The sequence below is a fragment of the Rhinichthys klamathensis genome, unplaced genomic scaffold (genome assembly GCF_029890125.1).
Source record: "Rhinichthys klamathensis goyatoka isolate OS25496 unplaced genomic scaffold, OSU_Roscu_1.1 h1tg000275l_1, whole genome shotgun sequence".
In the NCBI taxonomy this organism is placed as follows: Eukaryota; Metazoa; Chordata; class Actinopteri; order Cypriniformes; family Leuciscidae; genus Rhinichthys; species Rhinichthys klamathensis.
The window spans coordinates 1,581,861-1,599,459 of NW_026606794.1; the positions used below are offsets into that span (position 1 = coordinate 1,581,861).

Here is a 17,599-nt window from a genome sequence, read left to right on the forward strand (position 1 = left end):
GACCTGAGGAACCCAGGATGTATCTTCAAGAACATTTTAATCTCCAATAAAACCATATAGCCACCCCAAGAACCCTGTACAACATAACATGGTTCTTTATAAGAGGGTTAAGGTTAGGGTTACCTATAGGTCCTGCAAAGAACTATTGAAGAACTTCTGTATTTTAGAAGCAGTGTCTGTAAAAAAGGCAAGGAGACACATTTTGGGAGTTCATAGTTCACCAAAAGAATGGCACGAGACTCTCGGTTGCAGAACGCTCTAAATGAACAAATTATTCAAAGGTAAATTTGACAAAGAACAAATTGAACCTGCCAGATGCAATTATATGATCTGTTAAATAGAAGGCCTGATTCAATGATTTTTATTAGCTCAGCTAATAAGCATCAACACCCATCCCCTGCTTCATCTGGCAACGCCTGAATGTTTTCCCTCTTGAAGACTGAATAAGAGCACATGTGATATCAGACAGCTGATAGTTATACCCGAGATGTTATAATGACCATACCTTGAACTCTCCAACAACAGAAGGGTCTTCACTCTCATTCTGGGTTCTTCCACGGTAAAGTTTAAAAGTTTGACAGAAATCAGCAAACTTCTCAAAGCCTTCCGTTTTCTCCAGTTCTCTGTCATACACCTGAGAAAGGAAGCACAGGAGAAAGTGTATTTTGTGATATATGATTTGCATGCAGATCTAGCTCTTTAAAATTATGCTTCAATCAACTCAAAGGGCTGAAAGGACACATGCTATATACAAGACATCCATTGTTTGTCTTGCCAAAGCAGTTTTCTTTAAGAATCTTGGACTCTGGGATCTTTAATTGTGGGTTTAACATTTCAGGCACAAGTCAAACTACCTCAAATGCACCATAGATCTGGAAATTCCTGATTATGAGAATGTTTAAAAACTCCAATAAAATGCGCAAAAACGATTTGTGCCCAAGGAAAATATGCTTTGCCGTGACATTACACAACTTTTAACTAGCGGCGCACAACTCTCCAACCAAACGGCCACCCAGGAGACAACTTAGTGACAAAAGTATGAAGGAATCCTCGTAAGCGAGTCGATCTGTTTTTCTAGTTGACTCACTCAGGCCCGGTCCCTGAACGTGTGACATGACACACATCACATGAAACCCTCTCCCAGTCTCTTTTGCTTTTTTCCTGCCTTCAATCTGTCCCTCAGGCACCATAAGCCCAAAATAACAGCTCATCTCAGCAGTTTTAGGGAAAGTGTTTTTGTCTGCCGCTCCTCCCGGTGCGTGGGACACTCTCACACGGTGGCAGCCAACAACTGGGCCCGTTCCTCGCAGGTAGCCCTGAGACCCGAGGCCCTGCCAGATGACTAACGGACACGTTATAGATTGGAAAGGTTGGAAAGAGTGGCTAAGGCAAGTAGAGAGAGAACGTGGTGACAGGGGAGATCGTTGACAAACCGGCCAGAGATCGAGGGATGATAGGGGGGTGTGGGCTGGGGGGAAAACGGCTGGATGACGTCAGTAACGGAGCCCTTGTCTGCACTTGGTTATCCCCCTGCGGCAACCCCGACATGAATTCATCGGAAAAGTTGGGAATCTGGCAGCCACTGGCTCTATTATAAATGGATAAGCTTGTGGGAAGTGGGCTGGAGTGGACTGGAGTCGGGGTGAGTGAGCATTTGAAAGTAGGCATATGCACTCCCTAGGGAGACCGCAGGGCTTTGAAGTTCGGCTGTGTGTGGAGCTGATGTTTCTGCGACCTCAGATTCTGGCACCCTTATGTTGGTTTTGCTTGGGCACTGATAATGTCACTATATAGTTATGAACTTTTGCTGTTAATCTCCATGTACAGATTTCATATCGCTGGCATCATGTTAGACGTGTCAGTGGGAAGACATGAGCATGAATAAACAATGACAAAATGTTCATTTTTGGGTGAATTATTCCTTCAAGTTCCACGAAGAACTTTTTATTCTCTAGCTCTGTAGGAAACCATGAACTGGTTCTTCAAGAGGATAGTTCCTCCCATATTGAAAGTTACTCATGTTAATGTTGAACCAAACCAGCATGACTTACTTTCTTCTGTGGAACACAAAATTTGGCATGCAATCACCGTTTCTAGCTGTGACATTCTAACATAGCATTGTTTCACACTGCACAAGTTTGGCACCACAGAGTGGGTTACCACTGCAAAAGTGGTGCTCACCCGGCTCCGGAGTTCCGTAACCCCAGGTCAAAAGCAGTGCTAACCCCGCTTCTTAATTACAAGTGAAACGTTCTATGAGTTTAGAACACCTATACCCCAGGGTTAAGTGCAGTGTGAAAAGCCTTTTAGTGTTTTTTGGGGGGTCTAATGTTGTTTTGGGTCCCATTGACTCTCATTGTATGAACAAAAATCTTCTTTTGTGTTCTGCAGTAGTATGAAAGAAAGTCAGTCATACGCATTTAGAACAACAAGAGGGACAACATTACTGTGATGCCTTACCTGCAGTGTATCGAAGCCCTTCTCCAAATAACTTCCACACTTGTTCCTCTCACCTGTGGAGGCATAAAACTTGCTCCACCAGTCCATAAATTCATCCTGCTGTAGACACAAAGGAAGAAAATAAGAGAACAGGAAGATTGAAGCATTAGAAGCGAGGAGGGTCTATACATATCTGACCCCACATCCCTCATTCAATAGACCCTTGTTTAATTTAATCAGTAATTTCATGAATATGAACGTCTAGTCTGAAAGCAATGAAGGCCTTCACTTACCCACCGCCCCATCTAAAACATGTCCGCCAAATTCAACACAAACAATAAGACAAGGTTAGATAAAGTGAAGAAAGAAAAAGAGTCAAGAGAAAATACCCTCAAATGTCAAAACATTTTAAGCAGAAACATGCATGAGTGACAGTGACACCATCCAGAGACCAAACGACCAGTGGAAACAACCCTTTCCATAACTTAATCTTTTCCATAAGTGACTGATAAATCATTTCTCTGCTGTAATGCTGGTAATTGTAAGCATATCAAATGAAACAAGAAAGAAAGAGTTCATATTGTCATTTTTCTGGTACTTTCACGGGTATGAATCAGGAGCGCTGATGTTCTGCTGCAATTTGATGTGCTAATCGCCACTGATACTGCAGGTCTCGCCAACGCTCACTCATTCCACGTGGAAAGTGTGGGAAATTTTTCAAAAAGGTACAATCAGGCAGTTCCCACCACAGCCAGCACCACATTCCCATCCAACCAAAACACAAAAGAGTGTTGTTAATGAGGACAACACCCTCCACAAGTGACACTGCCTCAAAACAAGACACAAAAGTGTGGTCTGATTATGATGTGAGTCTTGTGCAAATACATGTGTGTGTGTGTGTTTGACAGATGGATGAAAGACAGACTGACCCACCGTGGCATAAAACACAGTGTGTTTGGAAGAGAAGAGATCCCTCCATTGGCTGCACTCACACACACTTCTCTCTCTCTTCTAAAAGGCCAGTTTCGACTCACCCTGAGGAGAGACTTCATGTTTCGCTTCCATCGTTCTTTTAACTTTTATGATGAGAGAGGAAAAACAGTAGTGATGGAGTAATGGCGGGATATGCTGGGTTTTTTCCTCGTCTTAGTGGCTTTTGGAGTGTGGCGGAGTGGCGTGCATTTTGGTGGCCCGGTTGGGGACAGTGTTGTTGAATTAACCCACATGCCACTGCCGTGCCAAGGAATGTGCGTGTACTCGTGTCAGAGTGTGTCATTTAGGCTACCCCTGCTGTACATGATTATGTGTGACAAACGCTGAATCAAATCTTTCATAAATACAGTTTGTTTTTAATCATTCATAGTCTGCTAAAATTAAAACGCAATAAATGAGAAGAAATAACAAAACTTTCTGTTCAAAAGTTTGGGGTCAGTATTGTTTTTTGATGTTTTTGAAAGAAGTCTCTTATGCTCACCAAGGCTACATTTATTTGATCAAAAACAGTATAAACAATAATATTTCTAATTTAAAAAAAAATAATATATATATATGCCGTGTTTGGAGAAATTAGTCAAATAAAAAAAGAAAATAGTAAGTCCAATCATTTACAAAAGACACAAGTCAAAATAGGCTGAAGGGCTGTAACCTGAAAGCTCTAGAAGTTAGAGTTAGAAATTTTGGTCTCAGGTCAGAGATTCTGAATAGAACGCAAATTTATGCAATAATTTCAAGTCAACATAACAAAGGAGAGAAATGAATGACTCAACAACACTGGTAATCCACAGAGAGAATGAGAGATTAGAGCGTCAGAGAGATGAGCAGGAATGTGAAGGTAAAATGAAGGGAACGTTTTTGGGGGGAGTTTCCCCTTGTTCCCAGAGGCGGTACACAGGGTCAATGGGACTGGATGTGCGGTAAGTATCTGCAGTGTATTGTGAAGCTGCCTTCAGAATCACTTAAGCTGAGTTGGCCTGGCTGTGCGGCAGTCTAACGGCCCTGAATGGTGCTTTTCATAGTACTGCCACATGTCTCCTCTCTTTGTCTGACAGAGCTATTAAAGCAGAGCCTAAGGACGCCGTGACAGCCATGTTTCCATCCGAGTTACTTAGGTGTTTGTGCGCAAGTTTGTGTTAATCGGATTGCATGTGACCAAGGAAGTAATGTTCCATTTTGCCTCTGAAATGATGTGTAATGAGTGTGTGTGCATGTGCGTCTGGTCACCCACACACTTCGAGTGCACCAGATGTATGCGTTTAGTTATTCTATACTCTACCCAAAGGTTTTAGGGCTTAGGGGTATTATTAAAATAAGTACTGCTCCATATAAACCTGGGTGTATATGTGCGTGCATGCTCGCAAAAATGGAAACGCACTGTCGAAAGAGATGTTATACAGATGAAAAGATAATGTTAAGTGTATGATATGATTTCAGACATTAGGAACTTTGAACTTTATGAAAATGAGTGTATTTATATTGGTTGCTATGTCCCAGGGTGGATTGGTACCTGAAACAGGGTGGTCGGAAAGGCAGAGGGAAAACAGGGAACTTCACTGCTCCTCCAAAAATTAATTCATGCAAAACCAGTTAAAATGGTTGCAAACATTCTCAATTCCTGAGGTAAAGGTTAACGCAGGGCACTGGTAGTGTTAGCTTTGGGTCTAAAAATGTTTGTGTGCACTAGTGATGAAAAATAACCAAATAAAGTTGGTAATAATTGAGCACTGAACAGACGTTTAAATACACAGTACAGACATTCCATGTTTTGGATTTGATTGACGGCTCATTCAGAAATATAAACAGTATCCAACATGGCTTCAGGAATTTGCGACATGGAGTTGGTGGAAAACCTGTAGGTTCTAAAGCAGGTAAAGTTTATTCCACAACTTTACAATTCAGTCCGTTTTTCATGAATGCTGTGATGGAGTGCAGTAGAGGCTGTTTATTCATGTAGCATACATACTATACAGTATACATTCTGAAAAGTACAGTACACTTCTGTACTGTTCTGCCTGGTGGAGTATATAGCCATGCTGTTTACTAGCAAAACTTCACTAGTCTGTTTAGGCTACATTCACACAGTCATTGTTTGAGGATGACTGCCGTATTTACTTGTGTTTACTTTCCTACAATATAGAAGGCAAAAAACAGTGTGTGAAAAGAGAGTTATGTCCATATTAATAAAGCAGTTGGCAAAAAGTACCTGGATTACCTACTACTTCCGTCTAGTAAGGCAAGGTGACATAAATGACGTAACTGGAGCTGGCACTGACCGAAGGTGGTTCAGTGATTAACCCTCCGAGTGCCATAAGGTTGAGTTAACACATGAAAAAAGAAATAAAAAAATCCTGAAAAAGGGTGAAAGTTCTGTTCCAAAATGCAGTTGTCACTCTCACTAATAACCATAAGGCACTTATACACACGCACGTTTCCTATTCTTCGCCTTTCACCTCTGTCAGTTGCATAAACATAGCAACTAAGTTAAGACTGGTCTTAAGAACTAGTCTGACCAACTAGCAATTAGTTAGGGCTAATCAGTCTTAATTTTCAGATTTAAATTAGACCATTCAACTTTATGTAACTGACTTTAAAAAAATTTGACCCGTCTTGAAGATTTTTTTTTTAAGACTAGTCTTAGCAGTTTATGCAACCGGCCTGGTCTAGCTTGTTGCCTAGTCTTACTTTATAATAAACTATGTATATATATATATATATATATATGGATGTAGAAGTCTGTAATTTTTATCATAGGTAATCTTCAACTGTGAGTGACGGAATCTAAAACAAAAATCCAGAAAATCGCATTGTATGATTTTTAAGTAATTAATTTGCATTGTATTGCATGACATAAGTATTTGATACATCAGAAAAGCAGACCTAAATATTTGGTACAGAAACCTTTGTTTGCAATTACAGAGTTCATACGTTTCCTGTAGTTCTTGACCAGGTTTACACACTGCAGCAGGGGTTTTGGCCGATTTCCTCCATACAGACCTTCTCCAGATCCTTCAGGTTTTGGGGCTGTCGCTGGGCAATACGAACTTTCAGCTCCCTCCAAAGATTTTCTATTGGGTTCAGGTCTGGAGACTGGCTAGGCCACTCCAGGACCTTGAGATGCTCCTTACGGAGCCACTCCTTAGTTGCCCTGGCATCATTGTCATGGTTTCGGATCGTTGTCATGCTGGAAGATCTAGCCACGACCCATCTTCAATGCTCTTACTGAGGGAAAGAGGTTGTTTGCCAAGATCTCGCGATACATGGCCCTATCCATCCTCCCCTCAATACGACGGTGCAGTCGTCCTATCCCCTTTGCAGAAAAGCATCCCCAAAGAATGATGTTTCCACCTCCATGCTTCACGGTTGGGATGGTGTTCTTGGGGTTCTACTCATCCTTCTTCTTCCTCCAAACACGAGTGGAGTTTAGACCAAAAAGCTCTATTTTTGTCTCATCAGACCACATGACACATCTCCCATTCCTCCTCTGGATCATCCAGATGGTCATTGGCAAACTTCAGACGGGCCTGGACATGTGCTGGATTGAGCAGGGGGACCTTGCGTGCGCTGTAGGATTTTAATCCATGACGGTGTAGTGTGTTACTAATGGTTTTCTTTGAGACTGTGGTCCCAGCTCTCTTCAGGTCATTGACCAGGTCCTGCCGTGTAGTTCTGGGCTGATCCCTCACCTTCCTCATGATCATTGATGCCCCACGAGGTGAGATCTTGCATGGAGCCCCAGACCGAGGGAGATTGACCGTCATCTTGAACTTCTTCCATTTTCTAATGATTGCGCCAACTGTTGTTGCCTTTTCACCAAGCTTCTTGCCTATTGTCCTGTAGCCCATCCCAGCCTTGTGCAGGTCTACAATTTTATCTGATCTTCTTACACAGCTCTCTGGTCTTGGCCATTGTGGAGAGGTTGGAGTCTGTTTGATTGAGTGTGTGGACAGGTGTCTTTTATACAGGTAACAGGTTCAAACAGGTGCAGTTAATAGATGTAATGAGTGGAGAACAGGAGGGCTTCTTAAAAGAAAAACTAACAGGTCTGTGAGAGCCAGAATTCTTACTGGTTGGTAGGTGATCAAATACTTATGTCATGCAATAAAATGCAAATGAATTACTTAAAATCATACAATGTGATTTTTGTTTTAGATTCCGTCACTCACAGTTGAAGAGTACCTATGATAAAAATTACAGACTTCTACATCCCACTGAGCAAGCGACGTCTGTGGACATACAAAACAGGTTGATATCACGTCCGTCCGTCCAGGCCATAATCTGAACGTCCATTGACATCCAGAATTAGTTGATTAATGACAATGAGAAATTATGTCCAATCTGGCTATAATCTAAACGTCCACTGACAGCCAGAACTAGTTGAGAAAAGACGTTCATACTGGCTATAATCTGGACGTCCGGTGACATCCAATATTAGTCGATGAATGACTTAAAAAAATATGTCCAATCTGGCCATAATCTAAACGTCCACTGACAGCCAGAACTAGTTGAGAAAAGACGTTCATACTGACTATAATCTGGACGTCCGTTGACATCCAGAAATAGTCCATAAATGACGTGAATAAAGATATCCAATCTGGCCATTATCTTAACGTCCACTGACAGCCAGAACTAGTTGAGAAAAGACGTTCATACTGACTATAATCTGGACGTCCGTTGACATCCAGAAATGGTCCATAAATGACGTGAATAAAGATGTCCAATCTGGCCATTATCTAAACGTCCACTGACAGCCAGAACTAGTTGAGAAAAGACATTCATACTGACTATAATCTGGACGTCCGTTGACATCCAGAAATGGTCCATAAATGACGTGAATAAAGATGTCCAATCTGGCCATTATCTAAACGTCCACTGACAGCCAGAACTAGTTGAGAAAAGACGTTCATACTGACTATAATCTGGACGTCCGTTGACATCCAGAAATAGTCCATAAATGACGTGAATAAAGATGTCCAATCTGGCCATTATCTAAACGTCCACTGACAGCCAGAACTAGTTGAGAAAAGACGTTCATACTGACTATAATCTGGACGTCCGTTGACATCCAGAAATGGTCCATAAATGACGTGAATAAAGATGTCCAATCTGGCCATTATCTTAACGTCCACTGACAGCCAGAACTAGTTGAGAAAAGACGTTCATACTGACTATAATCTGGACGTCCGTTGACATCCAGAAATGGTCCATAAATGACGTGAATAAAGATGTCCAATCTGGCCATTATCTAAACGTCCACTGACAGCCAGAACTAGTTGAGAAAAGACGTTCATACTGACTATAATCTGGACGTCCATTGACATCCAGAAACAGTCAATAAATTACGTAAATAAAAGATGTCCAATCTGGCCATTATCTAAACGTCCACTGACAGCCAGAACTAGTTGAGAAAAGACGTTCATACTGACTATAATCTGGACGTCCGTTGACATCCAGAAATAGTCCATAAATGACGTGAATAAAGATGTCCAATCTGGCCATTATCTAAACGTCCACTGACAGCCAGAACTAGTTGAGAAAAGACGTTCATACTGACTATAATCTGGACGTCCGTTGACATCCAGAAATAGTCCATAAATGACGTGAATAAAGATGTCCAATCTGGCCATTATCTAAACGTCCACTGACAGCCAGAACTAGTTGAGAAAAGACGTTCATACTGACTATAATCTGGACGTCCGTTGACATCCAGAAATGGTCCATAAATGACGTGAATAAAGATGTCCAATCTGGCCATTATCTAAACGTCCACTGACAGCCAGAACTAGTTGAGAAAAGACGTTCATACTGACTATAATCTGGACGTCCATTGACATCCAGAAACAGTCAATAAATTACGTAAATAAAAGATGTCCAATCTGGCCATTATCTAAACGTCCACTGACAGCCAGAACTAGTTCAGAACAGATGTTCATACTGCACTGTAAAAAAAATATCCTAATTTTACAGTAAATAACTTCCTATTTTCAACATTGTGGTGGCGTTCATGTGTGTTCAATTCGTAAATACGATCTTTATGACATGTCTTGAATGCATCAATAGCTCTATTTTAGGGACAATCCTTACAAACAATCATTGCTAAAATACATTACAGACTGTCACAGTGAGAAGATCTTTGTCCTTTATCAATGCTAAAGACCTAACCACTGCAGTCAACACCTTGGAGTATCCATGCTGTTAAATAAAAGTCTGTAGACAAGGGTTAAGGTTAGGGTTAACCCCTTAATTTCTAACCCCCGGTTTCACAGACAGGGTTTAGATATAAAGCCAGGATTAGGCCTTAGTTAAATTTGGGCATTCAATTATAGCTTTTAAAAATGTACCTTAGAAGAAAAAAACATTACTGGTGTGCATCTTGAGACAAAACAATGGCACTGACATAAGATATGTCAGTATAGCCTACAAGTTGCTTTCAGGTAATACAGCTCAAACGTGCATTTTAGTCTGGACTACAGGCTTAAAGGAGAACTCCGGCGCAAAATGAACCTCGGGTGTAATAACACATTGGTACAGACTAAATCGTTCCCTGAGATTTGTTTTCATGATAATCGAATGTAAAGAGTTTTATCTCTAAAAACAGTTTAGCTTATAACGCTAGTATGTTGGGCATAGCGTAAGCAAAAAGAGATCGCTAGTTAATACCACCAACAAGGCTCAAATTAGCCCCACACTTACACGGCAGCATAATGAGGGTCCTTACATCAGGGGCGTAGCCAGTATTGGGCCAGGGCGGCACTGGCCCGCCCACATTACTCACTGGCCCGCCCAGGCAAGTTTGATAAAAATACATTTTTATTATTCAAATGTATTTATGAAAATATATTAATATATACCTGATTAATTGTTGACTGCTGTGTGTGTTTCATTTGTTTTCCGAATAAAACTTAACTTAAAAAAAAAAAAAAATTAACTGGTGAAGCAAGTTGTAGAAAGCCTTTCTCCGGAACGTTATTGGTTGCTATGGTTGCTGGGGGTTCCGACAGGAAAACTCTCAACGGCGTCGGCGCCACAATAATGGCTACACAAATTTCTTTAATGTGCTATTTGGAAAAAAAAAGCAAGAGTTGAGGAAGAAGACACGCCACTGCCTTCATCTTCCGAGTCCACCCAGCCCAGTTCTTCCGACTCATTACCCCAGGAGAAGGCTAGTCAGGTGTTGGCGCCGGCCGCTTCTTGCTCCCTCTCTCCCCGTCAGCCTGACGCGGGTTTATCCGCCGATCTAACTGTGATATTATTATTTTAGCTTACTTTATTTTCGGGTGGACTGTATTTGCACTGCTGAATAGAATAAAATAGACATTGTCTACTGGTTTTGTCCAGCCTTTATTGAGCTCTGTTGGTTGAACATGATGATTTGCCGAATATAAAGGTGTAACTGTTCTTTCAGTTTGTCTATTAATGTTAATTATTATTGAAGTCATTTTTCAATAATTATTATTATTGAAGTCATTTTTTTCTAGGAAAAACTATAGGCCCAGTCACATTTTCACTGGCCCACCCAAAATACAATTTCTGCCTACGCCACTGCCTTACATGCAAACCGAAGCATTGAGAACTTTGTAAGTGTATAGACAGTTTAATAAGAAGATACTTTACACGGACAGTTAGCGCATACAGACAGGAGCCATCTTGGAAAACAGTCTCGATCAGTCAAACCACGAACACGGTGATACGTGAGCTGAACTGTGACTTGGAATCTCATACGGTCCGTTGTTTCCGGAAGAAAGCACTGAGCGCATAAGAGAAGCACTTAACGCAACAGAGAAAATAAAAAAATAAATATAATTTATCTTATCTTCAATATCTACACGTACTGTTCGCTCACCCTCGTGGTTCGATTGGTCGAGACTGTTTTCCAAGATGGCTCCTGTCTGTTTGCGCTAACTGTACTGTCTGTGTAAAGTATCTTCTTATTAAACTGTCTATACACTTACAAAGTTCTCAATGCTTCGGTTTGCATGTAAGGACACTCATTATGCTGCCGTGTTAGTGTGGGGCTAATTTGAGCCTTGTTAGTGGTATTAACTAGCGATCTCTTTTTGCTTACTCTATGCCAATATACTAGCGTTATAAGCTAAACTGTTTTTAGAGATAAAACTCTTTACATTCGATTATCATGAAAACAAATCTCAGGGAACGATTTAGTCTGTACCAATGTGTTATTACACCCGACCCGAGGTTCATTTTGCACCGGAGTTCTCCTTTAAGCCTTGCCTGTGAAACCCAGGGTATTATGTTGTAACTTAATTATGCCAATGTTAGCAAGTGTTGCGTTGGACAGAGGGATTAACCCTAAACCAACATGTTGTGTAACAGTACCACAAAGCATGTTGACATTTATTAGGCATTAGAGTGTTTCTAAAGGAAAGGTCAAGAATTTGTGAAAGTGCAAAAGGGTCATTATGGGTCACATGAATGTAACTCTAATGTCACCACCATGATACCAATCCATTAGTTTTTCACAAACGTCATACAGAATTGTATATGAATAGATATGCAGTGTTTGCTCTGTTTAATTATACTGTTTGCTCTATTAAATTGCTGTTTATCAGAACAGTGATAAATAAATGTTATATATATATGGTATACAAGTTACTGTTTAATCTTTCATTTTTTATCTTTCATTTTTTATCTTTCATTTTTAATCATGCACTGCAATGAAAACACATTTAAACAATTGATTAAATATAACAGCCAGCCTACAAATACAACTAAATAGCACGTGTATATTTTTTTTCCTATTCTTTCTTTTAAAACATTTCATATTGTCCTGTTATTGTAATGTTTTCACACTATTGGCTGTCTCTCCGAGTAGTTTTGAGCATGATTGGTTATTCTGACTGTCATCCAGGAATCTGGCCAATGACAACTATGCGCGCCTTTACCAGTCAAGTTTGAATACGTCAGTTGAAGTGAGTGGGTGTGTGTGCTGCTGCTCGGGACCTACTTCGGTTTTGTGGCTTTTACATTGTTTAAAACATGGATTATTTTACATCGGACTGCTAAATGTTTATTTTGAGCGAGTTGCGGGATGTAAATGAAGAACAAACAAGGAATATGGACAACGAACAATGGACATATTGCAATCTACGGAAGGTAACGTAAATAACTTTTTATTTTATACAAATTCTAATACATCAAAATATAGTGTATTAAATTGAGAATCTAAACGCGATTAGAGAAATATTGATATTAGTACGGTATTCCAATGTATTAGGCTAATTATGTGCTGATCTAGCATGTGTATTGTCAGCTAAATTAGTTTATGATAAAAAATAAAATAAAACTCAGCATTGGAGCTTTACAATGAGTGAACTGAGAACATTGTCTCTTTAGACAGAAGAACTCGAACCACACTCCTTTACTCGAGTCTAGAAGAATCTGCAAACTAGGCTTTTAAATTGTTGATCGCGGGATTTAACGTTAAAGTTAGGCCTAACGTTATTGTCTTGGAGCTGGTGAGTCAATTTTGCAAGCTTTTGCAAATGTCTCTGTTAGTAGCCTAAGTAAAAAGTTAAAACAAATAGCTAATATTGCTGTGTGTGTTTCCTTCATGATCCAGGCATTTTGGGAGTAACGTTAAATATTATCCAGCCACACGATCTTCAGATGGTGAGTATTGTCATAAAATACACGTGAAATAGAGGCAGAACATGGACACTCTGCTCAAAGGCACACTGGTTCAAACCCTCCAGACAATGTTTTATCTTCTATCTTCTTGAGTTTATACAGGCCTAGCTGACCCAAAAATAAATGTCTAACTTACTTTTGTGAAACACAAGAATGTTGGGAATAAAACAACTGTATGAGAAAAACAAAAACAAATAAGGCATTTCTCAAGATATCTTAATTATGGTTCTACATAAGAAACTCATACAGTTTCAACATGAGGGTAAGTAGGCTAAATAATGAGAGAACTTTTCTTTTTTTTTGGATGACCTGTTCTTTTAAGGACATTTGCTAAATTAACCGGTTTTTATTATAGTAAAGGTGTAGAAACCATGTTTTTTTATGGTGGATTGATTACAATAATTTATTACCATTTGGTTAGTGTCACAAAACATTGTTAATTTTAGTAAGGGTTCTCCAGATTTATATAACACATAACCTGTATAATTTATTTAAGGAACACATTCAAAATGGTCCTATGTCACCCAGATCAATAATCTATTAACGCACTTTTTAACTTTTTTTTTTTTAGATCAAGCATTGGAACAATGTTTACGGAGCAGAACAGGCACCAACAGAGAAACAAGTCCATCACTAGTAAGTATCCATTGCAGTATCTAAAACCGTAGTCAATTTTAAAGGCACAGTGCACTCCAAAATAAAAAAAAATCTCTTTTTTCCCGTGCCATTCCAGATGTATAGACTTTCTTTCCACAAAGATTTTTTGAAAAATTATCCATTATTGTAAGCCAATATAATGCAAGTGCATGCACCAGAAACTTCATACAGTACAGCCTGCTGTGTTGTTCACACAAGATGTTTTCTGCATTTATCATGTGAGCTTTACAATGCTCTTGGACTTTTTCGACCTTCCGCATTTTGGTGTCTATTCACTTGCAGTATTTAACACAAACACAAGAGATGGATAATTTTTCTAAAAGTCTAGTTTATTTTTTCTAAAATGTGTTCATCTGAAGAAAGAAAATCACATACCCTTTCGGACGGCATAAGGTAGAGAAAATAAAGGGGGTATCAGTTTACTCTCCTTTAGCTACTATTTATAAACCTTACATGTGATTTAATAAATTTACAATTAAAGGGGTGTTCCAAGCAAACAGCTATGTGTGTTTATATTAGGGGTGTACGATTCAGAAAATGTCACGATTCCGATTTTTAGGCTCAAGATTCGATTCAATAGCGATTTTCGATGCAAAAACGATTCTCGATTTAAAAAAACGATTCACAGTATGTAAATGTAGTTACTTTTCCTATGTAGGTATTAGGGATGTGCATCTCCATAACTGAGGCCGATGCGATACGCATGTCGATGCATAGCCAACGATACGATACATTAAAGATAGGCTACATATAAGCAGCTACCGATGCAATGCGATTCACTATTATTACGATGCGGTGCGATTTGATTTCAACTCAACGCGATGCGATGTAATACGATGCAATGGAGAAAAATATGATGCTATGCAATTCAATATTCAATTCTTTTATTTATTTTGTTCATATTTTGTGCCATCTGACTTTTAACGCATGGCTCTTTCACATACAAAAGATTTGGTTTTCAAAACAAAAAAAACATAGCGTTGCGACGTTCGTCTGTTATAGGACAACTTAGTTTGAATAAACGAGCAGACACTGCTACTTGCTCTACATTTATTTAGAATTAACAGCCAGACAACTAGCAGTGACTTGAGCTTTCCATTAAATGAATCACACACAGTAAACAAATCCTTAAAGACCCACTCCGATGAAAATAATGTTTTTCTAGGTGTTAACATGTTCTTGTGGCATTTTTCTGATGTTAGAGGACATATCTTGAGAAAAATAAGCTCAAAGTTGTATTTCTGAGTATTTCTACATTCAAATGGCTGTGAATCAGTAGCAGACGCTAAAATGCCGGCTAAAATAGACTGGAGTTGTGACGTAGTAACTGCACTGGGCGTCTCCACACGCGATGTCTTGGAGTGAAATAATGATTGGTGATCGGTGATAACTTTGATTAACTTCGGATAATAATAATTAACGTGTATATAATACTGTTGCCCCACCGGTGTTGGGGTGTAAGCTAGCAGGAGAGACAGAGCTCTCAGCAACGGGCAGGGGGAGGGTCGTCTCCGTGCCAACGGCTCCGCCCACAACGCAGAGGCGAATTGCTACTGCCGCTCTGCTGAAGCGAAGTCCCAGAATACGGCACAGGTTTTGTGATTTTGGCTAAAAATGGCATAATCATAATTTAAAGACCACTGGGAATGTTTAAAAATAGCTCAAAATATGATCGGAGTGGGACTTTAACAAAAAAAAATCAAACAGGCCTATTCTGGTGGGTGCGGTGATGCGGTGGTGTAACATGTAAGGCTGGTGCTGCCAATAAGCACCTAAAATCTGTCACAAAGAACCGGCAAAAGTAATGATTATGAATATGTAAAATATAGCAATGAGATATTTTAATTGTTTATTAATAAACAAGTGTTTTCTTTGCCAGTGTCGGCTACAAAGATGAAGTTGACGATGCTGACTCACGATCTTCGCAGTAGTCAACGCGCCAGAGAGAAATACACAATTCATACGGATTATCTGCTTATTACATAAGCAGAGAGCAGTCTGTAGTCTGTTTTCTTACGTTTTGAATTGTTCTGTTTAAAAGTAGACCTGTCTGTGAGGCAAGTAGGCTACCTTATATGCTGAGTTTCGGTTCATTTATGAGACGAGCTCCAGTTCACGCGCCGGCGCCTCCGTGTTTATCGTCTGCTATATTTACTTCTTATTTATTAAATCCAGGCAATTGGTTGATGAAACATTGATTAAAATTAACATACAATTAATACAAAACTAAATGCACTTTAAAGAAAGGTTTTGTGCTTTCTGTTTGGTGTGTCTGTGAAATTTTTAAAGCATCTTTTAGTGCCGCGTTCAGAGCGCTCATGTCCGTAACATTGTTTTTTCCTCATAAATGCAAACACAAATTTTTTTTTTACAAATTTTTTTGTTCTGTGGAGACTACAGTTAGGCCTACTCATAATTTGTATTCTGAATACGTAACGCTGGTATATGTATTCCGTTACTCCCCAACACTGATATTAGTATAACCTTATCTGCAATATATTTTAATAACACGGTTTTGGCGGTTATAGAGTTCTAATGACGGTGTTCAACTATAACCATCGGTCTCACGGTTATATAATAACCGTCACACCCCTAGTTTTAACATAAACAATAATAAAAATAAAAAACCTTTCACAAACAGGTCTTTGATAACTCTATTCAAATGTAAATAAATATATATGTTAGGGGTGTGACGGTTCACAAAATTCACGGTTCGGTACGTTTTTGATACAGCAAAAAGAAAGAAAAGCCAGAGAAATTTCCTTGATTTAATTTTTTTAATAATTTTTCATCAAAGTATGATAATTTTTTACTTTGAGCAGTGATGGAGCTACACTTGACTCTTCTTAGGAGCATATAAAACAAAAACAGCTCCTTGCTCCTTGAAAAAAATTAATTGTAATATTGTAGTAGTTATAAACAAAGGTTTATTTTATTTCAGATTAACATTTGAGGGCAGCAATTTTATTCATAATGTCGAAATAAAACCGACGTAACGTTACTTGAAAGCATTATAGCCTACTATTCCTGCCAAACTTCCATGGTTACAGTTAGTAGTGTTACTACAGTAAATCCATGGTGAATGTTGCTGATCTGTGGGCACTGGATAGTTCATTCATGGCACAATGTTTATTCCTGTTTTCCACGTCAGCGCTGTTTGATCCGTTAATAACGGAGAAATGTGAATGTTTCTCACTAGATCTCGCTGCGATATTGTTACTTCAGTGGCAAATTCAACTGCTTTCTTTACTGGATCTCTTAGTGCTGTGTAGTAACAGTGTCGCTTGATCAAGACGCTGGATTGGTCCAAACTGATAAACGATCCGTCAACCACACAATAACGAGTAGCGCAGCTGCAGTTTCGTTCCGCTTACATTACGTTTGCTATTTGATGTTGGGCAATGTTGTGGTCGCGGCAGCGTCTCTTACATTATGAGCACGCTTGCCACGCCCCTACATTTTAAATAACGAAATTTTGGTCAGCAGGAAAAATGGTCCAACAAACCGTTCGGTTTGTAATGCACACTGAACCGAAAGCCTCGTACCGAACGGTTCAATACGAATACGAATATGTATATGTGTGTGTGTATATATATGTATGTGTGTGTGGAATGCTTTATATCAGGCTTGATGTAATTTTACTTGATTTGTGATTTAATAACTGTTTCATTTCATTGATTCGAGTACTAAAATTTTCTATGCATCTCTGCTGCAAGCTAAACCACAACAGTGGCGTTTGTATTTATTTATTTTACATGTGTATTTTTTTGCTTTGATTGTAGCTGCTGTCATGAAATGGGACCCAGCTGCAACAGAGGCCCAAATAAAGTCTGCAGCCGATCATCTGAAACATGCCCCCGGG

The 17,599-nt window shown here is 39.4% G+C and overlaps 1 protein-coding gene across 12 annotated transcripts in view; it reads right to left on the reverse strand.

The window, feature by feature from the left end:
• dysf (dysferlin, limb girdle muscular dystrophy 2B (autosomal recessive)) overlaps positions 1 to 17,599 on the reverse strand; it is a 113,821-nt gene that overhangs the window by 14,483 nt on the left and 81,739 nt on the right. For 10 of the 12 annotated variants that reach the window (XM_056268632.1, XM_056268629.1, XM_056268624.1 and 7 more), the window contains 2 exons: positions 2,461 to 2,559; positions 506 to 634 (listed from right to left, as the gene is read on the reverse strand). In XM_056268632.1, coding sequence (XP_056124607.1) covers positions 506 to 634; positions 2,461 to 2,559 — 228 coding nt within the window. The remainder of the gene's footprint in view (positions 1 to 505; positions 635 to 2,460; positions 2,560 to 17,599) is intronic. The other 2 variants (XM_056268622.1, XM_056268628.1) reach the window with 1 other exon arrangement.